Source organism: Desmodus rotundus, chromosome 8 (assembly GCF_022682495.2).
Source record: "Desmodus rotundus isolate HL8 chromosome 8, HLdesRot8A.1, whole genome shotgun sequence".
Lineage (NCBI taxonomy): Eukaryota > Metazoa > Chordata > Mammalia > Chiroptera > Phyllostomidae > Desmodus > Desmodus rotundus.
The window spans coordinates 60,989,082-60,995,081 of record NC_071394.1 but is presented as its reverse complement, the minus strand read 5'-3'; the positions used below and the strand labels follow the sequence as shown (position 1 = coordinate 60,995,081).

General features: G+C 46.1%; 1 protein-coding gene across 1 annotated transcript; it reads right to left on the bottom strand.

Annotated features, from left to right (window-relative positions):
* Positions 1-424: 424 nt before the first annotated feature.
* On the bottom strand, positions 425-4,420 carry FABP5 (fatty acid binding protein 5). The gene is made up of 4 exons (XM_024578319.3): positions 4,266-4,420; positions 1,682-1,854; positions 1,210-1,311; positions 425-682 (listed from the first exon to the last, which is right to left on the bottom strand). Exons 1-4 carry the CDS (start codon positions 4,342-4,344, stop codon positions 629-631), a joined length of 408 nt encoding a protein of 135 aa, XP_024434087.1. The 5' UTR covers positions 4,345-4,420; the 3' UTR covers positions 425-628.
* Between the last annotated feature and the right edge of the window lie 1,580 nt (positions 4,421-6,000).

Genomic DNA, 6,000 nt, shown 5'->3' with positions numbered 1-6,000 from the left:
TAGCCTCTTTGGTCTGTCTCACTTTTCAACAAACCTTGCTCACTGAGCTTAATCGATTCTAGTTGTTGATTTAAAATGAGAGACATGTAATTCTTCCTTTTCACTTGAACACTTTGGGGCTATTAAAGGGTTATTAATTGGCCTAATTTCAGTATTTAAATTATAAAGTGTATGTGGCTATTTTTAAATGACAACCATCTCTGCCAGAATTTTAAGAATCTTGAGTTAACACAAATTTCAAATAGCACAGGGCAAGCTTAAGAATTGGTAGTGTATCTGCCACAGTAGTAGCTCTCTATATAAATTACTAAAATATAATCTCAAAATAGTACCCTCAAGACTACCCCGGAATTTATGCAATTCATTATTAAAACTCATCATTAATTTCTTATAAAGTTGAAACAAAAAAAGCATACAACACTGGTATAGCATAAACACATTTATTTACTAACCAAAGGGTTGGTCCTATTTAAACTAACACTTGTAAATAGTTGCATGTAAAATGTTTGTGATGAAGATAACAGAACAGTAATGGGAAAGAAAAAAAAAAAGCATGGTGAGATTTGCTCATTGAACTGAGCCTGTTTATCCTCACAGCTAATTCCTGTCCAGAAGGATGATGGAATTTTTACTCAACTTTTTCATAGATCCGAGTACAGGTGACATTGTTCATGACGCATTCCTACGAGAAAGAACAATATTAAAGAGTTACATTAGTCTTGCATCCCAGGTGGAAGTTAGGTGTTAGGATTAAGATTCCTAGAAAACCTTGTCATCTACTTCACAGATGAAGAAAATACATGTTAGGATTCCTCAGTTTGAAAAGCTAGAACCTGTTGTTTTGCATAAGGTATGTGTATGTTTTGCTGAACACTAACATATTGATTTGCAGTATCTAAATAATTCATTTGGTCTTCGCAAACAGCATTCCTCATTTCAAAAAAATGGAAAAAATGTACGCCCCAGGGAGCAGTTTGGTGGCATACCCAAGATGATGCTGGTCTCAGTGGAGTACGACTAAACCCAGCCCCAGCGACACCCTGCCACATCATCTCCGAAGGCCTTTTTGGTTATCAGTGCACTGGTGTTATTTTGCATTTTTTCCTACCCCAACCTACTTGTCTCGTTCATTATCACTGATATATACAGTTCTGTGCACTATGAACACAAACAACTAGCCCGCGAGGACCTCAGGAGCTGGGCACTTACCACCAACATTTTCCCGCCTTCCAGTTTTCTTGTGATTGTGCTTTCCTTTCCATCCCACTCCTGATGTTGAACCAATGCGCCGTTTACAAAGTTACAGACGGTCTGCAAAAATAAAGTACATTTTTAAATTTTCCAAAGTACATTATAAGAGTTTCCATGACTCATAACCTCCTTAATCAACATTTTTACAACTTTCCTTTCTAGGTCTACTTCATACCAATTTTATTCATAATAGAATTGAAGCTTTTCAACCTAGACACACATAAGACGCTTAAACTCTCATGTTCCTTAAACTATTTTTACAAAATATAGACTAAGTTATGAAGCCGATCCTTTCACACTAATTTGTCAACTCAATTCATAAAGTAACTTGAGACTTTTTTCATTAAGTTCTTGCCTGTAAACAGTAAGAATGTTATTAATACAATCTATCATTACAGAAGCTTCTGTGATTATATAAATTATGCCTGACCTGAGTTTTTCTGCCATCAGCTGTAGTTTCTTCAAACTTCTCTCCCAGGTTACATGAGAACTGTGTCGTTTTCAATGTGCTCTCACTTTTTACAGTGAGGTTTTTGCCGTCAAAAGTTATGATACAGTCTGGTTTGGCCATGGCACCCATCTTCCGCAGAGCCATTCCCACACCTGTGAATGTTAATCATGTTAAATAACAGGAACACCAAAGTTATACCTTACAGAATAAAAGCAGTGATTCAACTGCAATTACTGTGCTCTGAGTATTTTCACTTACTCACTTACCAAGAACTTAAGGCAAAGATAGAGCCAGTGCTCACCAGGTGCTAGCACCTGACATACACAAATCACGGAAGCCTTGCGACCACCCTGTGAGGGGGGTGAGGTGGTGGGAAGCATTGTCTGTTTTACAAATGACAAAGTGAATCACTGAAGTAACCTACACAAGCTCACTCAGCTAGGAAGTCACGAGCCGGGGACCAACAGTGCAGGCAGTTTGGCTCCAAATTTTCAGCTCGTGGCTACCACGCTCTGCTGGCCTTCAGAAAGCTAGGGAAGCAATTCGGACTTCTAAAACTGACTTACTCAATTCTACTGACCATTGTATATGACTCCAGCACATAGTGTGGCACAGCAAAGGCCCTTGATAAATATTTGATCAATATACTACACAAGTAGAAACCAATCCTGAGATACTCAAATAGCACAATGTTTTAAGAGGTAAAACAGCACAATCGTAACAGTAAGAAATGGAAAAAAAATCTTACCTTCAAAAATAGAGAACATTTCATAGCTATAGAACTCAATTACTATATTGATATCACATCTAATTTATAATCTGTGTATTTCCTCTGGGTGTTAACATTTACAAGGAAACTTAGATCTGGGCCAAATCCCCACCTCAGACAAGGAGACTACAACCTATGAGAAAAACTGGCTTGAGGATCTTGATGATGGTGTCCCATGTCCCCTCCAGTGTGCTCTTCTGCCAGCAAGGGGTTGGTGCCTTCTGTTGTTCGTTGAGTTACTATTTATTCTCACTTTGGACAAATGAGGGGCTCTGCTCTTCCCATACCTTGATTGCATTCTAGTGAATTGAGCCTGGCAACCCTGGAACTTTGGAAACAAGCCATGTGATGAACACATTCGATTTCAATAGGCAGAGAATGTTTGGTCCTCAGACAGGTGAATGCACACAAACGATGCCTTTCTTGGATATGAGTGCAGTAAATGGCTTTTTTCATAGCCATCTTGCTCTAGGTTCATAGTGAAGGGAAAAAAAAGGAAACTACTGCCATTTTGTTTTACTCCCAGTATCCTAAGTACACTCAAGAGTCCCCACAGAACCAGTCTGAACCAAGCACTGTCCTGTAGACAGGCCAGAGCAGGAGTGCTTCTGAAATGCCACAGGGGCTACAAAGACGAAGGTCTTCATAGTGACTTCTGTACCCAAGGGCATCCTCGCTAAAGTGGTGGAATGGCGGCTTCCAAAGCCCCCTCATCGTCCGTTCCACAGTTGTCTCGGGGCTAGAAGCCCCGTCACATACAGGACCTAGGCTATGTATGCCACTCCATCACACTCCTACTGACCTGTGACAAAAGTCCATTTTTGTTCATAAATCCATCCAATGTCTCAACCAGCATGCAATCATTGTCACTGGCTTAGAAAAGGACAAGAATGAAGCACTGTTTTGAGTGAGACAGTAAATTCTAACCTTCTCCCTGGGACCCATTCTCCTCTATAACAAAGCCTTTAAGAAGGCAGGTGCCTTCCGTAGGGCCACGCTCGTAAAGCACGCAGATAGGGAGTCACAGCAGGAGGGCCTCACTATGTCTGACTGCGCTTCTCCAACAGAGCCCATTCACTCCTCACCCTCAAGATTCGGGGGTCAAGGCGGCTTGAGCACTGCTACCCCCTAGCACGTTCCGCTCCCCGCCCACTGTGGCCAACCGCGCACAAAGCCAGGCAAGGTCAGTGCTGCCGGGGCCAAGCCTCTGGGTCAGAGTCGAAGATGCCAGATGCTACTGGAGAGCTTCGCTATCAAAGGGCCCGGGGTGGCGTTGACCGGGACAAGAGCTGGACGAAAGCTGAGACTATAGCGGCGTTCGGACCCTCTACAGGCACCGCATCCCGGAGAAAAGAGGGAGGGGACTCGTTTGCCATCGAGGAACAAAAGAGGCAGCAGAGTAGGCGAGATGCGGCCACCAAGAGGAGATACATGCTAGTGGCAGGAGGAGAGAGGATGGGGAGAAGGACAGAAGAATAGGGGAAGTTAAGACGGAAAGTAGCAGACAGCCGGGTGCACCACGCGGCGGAACACATCGGGAGTCCAAAGACCCGCGGGAAGCGCGCACACCCAGCTCTCCGGCTGCTTCGCCGCGTGGTGCAGAGCAGCGGCGGATCCTGGGCCGCGTGGTGGGGACTGACAGCGGAAAGGGGAAGGGGAGAGGCTGGAGGTGGCGGCCGAGTACGTCCGCCCCCGAGCCCAGCACGGCAAATGGGGATCTGAGGACAGATAAGCACACACACAAACGCACACATGCAAGCCACGTTGCGAGCACAGCCCAGCCCGGTGCCTCACCTAGTTCTTTCATGTACTCATCGAAGCCTTTGCTCTCCACTAAGCGCCATCTTCCTACCAGTTGCTGAATGGTGGCCATGGTAGGCGAGGGAGGCGTGCGGAAAATCAGAAAAGAGAAGTCCTGCGCTTGGAGAGTGGCGGGATGCCGCGGATGAGCGTGGCTACTTTGTACCCGCGGCGCGGGGCGGGGTGACGCCGAGCGGCCAATGAGAGTAGTGCCTCGTCAGCTCTTGCCACGCCTCCGCCACGCCCCCGTGAGACCCGGGGTCGGTAGGTGGAGACTCACTCCAAAAGCCCCGAATAGGGGCTCCTCCCACCCCGCCAGCGGGCTCCACCCGCCCCAGACGCGGGCCTTCGCACGCTCCCGCGCCCCTTCGCTCCCAGAAAACATGAGGGTCGCCGGAGCCAGCCGGCCTTTCCTTGGCCCCACATTTCACCGCCAACCCACTGCCCGTTTTCTGTTTAAAATACCCCAAGCAATGGTGAGCCTTATTTGGGCTCGGGAGGCAAGAATGGACTGATCAGCAGTTTGGCTGAATGATGGGTTGATACATGTACGGCATTTGCCTTACTCATCTCTGCTCCCAGTCATTGAACAAATTCATATCCCACACGCTCCTGAGAGACCTGTTCTCCCCACCCTCAGGCCACCCCCGGCCCAATTAAGGTGTGTGTATACCTGAAAGAGTTTAGAAGATTTTATCAGGAGATATGGTGTGGGGTGCGGTGTCCCCGGAAGTTTGGTTTCCAAACTAAAACTCCGTAGGAAGTTTCAGCTTAAGTACCTGTCATTGTTATTAAATGTTTGCATGCAAGATGTTTCATTAGTTTATATTCCCAAAGGAGTGAACCCTTCACAGTTTCTTCTCAAAATCCATAGGCTTTAGACACCAGGGCATTTCCTCTTCATCTTTAATCACAATACCCAAATAGTATTTGTGTGTGTGTGTAGTAGTTATACATTGCAAAGATTACTTATAACAGGAGCTTACTTTGTACTCCTGGGTCCCTGTGGGGGTGAGTGGGGTTCAGGTGAGGAAGTTGCCACGAGGAGAGGCCAGCTGCCTTGGTGGAGACCAGGACCATTTATTGAGTGCTGCTTGTGCTAGAGGCCCTGCTTCCTGGGCACTTCATATCCAGTAACTCAAATCACCAAAGTTTTGCTGAAAAATCTTATCCCAGTTTTTTGAAAGAGGAAATTAGGCAGGGAAAGTTTGCAGGTGAACTAGAACCCCTCTCTAGGTCCTTCTACTGCAGACCTTGTGAAATCACCTGGCTGCCTCTGGCTCCCAGTACTCTCTTGGAGCTAAGAGCAGAGGCTGCAGCCCCTGAACCATCTACCAAACTTGACAAACTGAAACCTGAAGCTGATTTGCCATCTCCCAGCACACCTCATGACATGTTCTCCCCTGCACTGGCTCCCTTTCATTTTAGGTCACCCCAGTTTTCCTTTTGTGCTATTTGAATATCTCAGGACAGATTCTATCTGTGTAGTGTATTAATCAAATATTTATCCAGGGCCTTTTATGTTCCAGAGTATGTGCTCGAGTCACATACATAATTTTTAGGTACCATTTTCATACTGAGTGGCGCAGGCCCTGTCCTTGAGCTCTAAGGGCCTGCACTGAGGCTCTACTGTTTGGGAAACGTTCATGTCCTGAGGGCAGCTGAGGGGTCATTTGCTCACTTATGCAAGTGATGGCTTCCAGACACTTCCGGCAGCCTACTGCCCCTC

What these genes read in the sequence shown, in the direction of transcription:
- FABP5 (XM_024578319.3), bottom strand. Translation starts at nt 4,344, where the DNA reads ATGGCCACCATTCAGCAACTGGTAGGAAGATGGCGCTTAGTGGAGAGC. An exon ending in TGAGTACATGAAAGAACTAG is followed by an intron (nt 1,855 to 4,265) that starts GTGAGGCACCGG and finishes TAACATTCACAG; the next exon opens with GTGTGGGAATGGCTCTGCGG. An exon ending in CTGATGGCAGAAAAACTCAG is followed by an intron (nt 1,312 to 1,681) that starts GTCAGGCATAAT and finishes TTATTTTTGCAG; the next exon opens with ACCGTCTGTAACTTTGTAAA.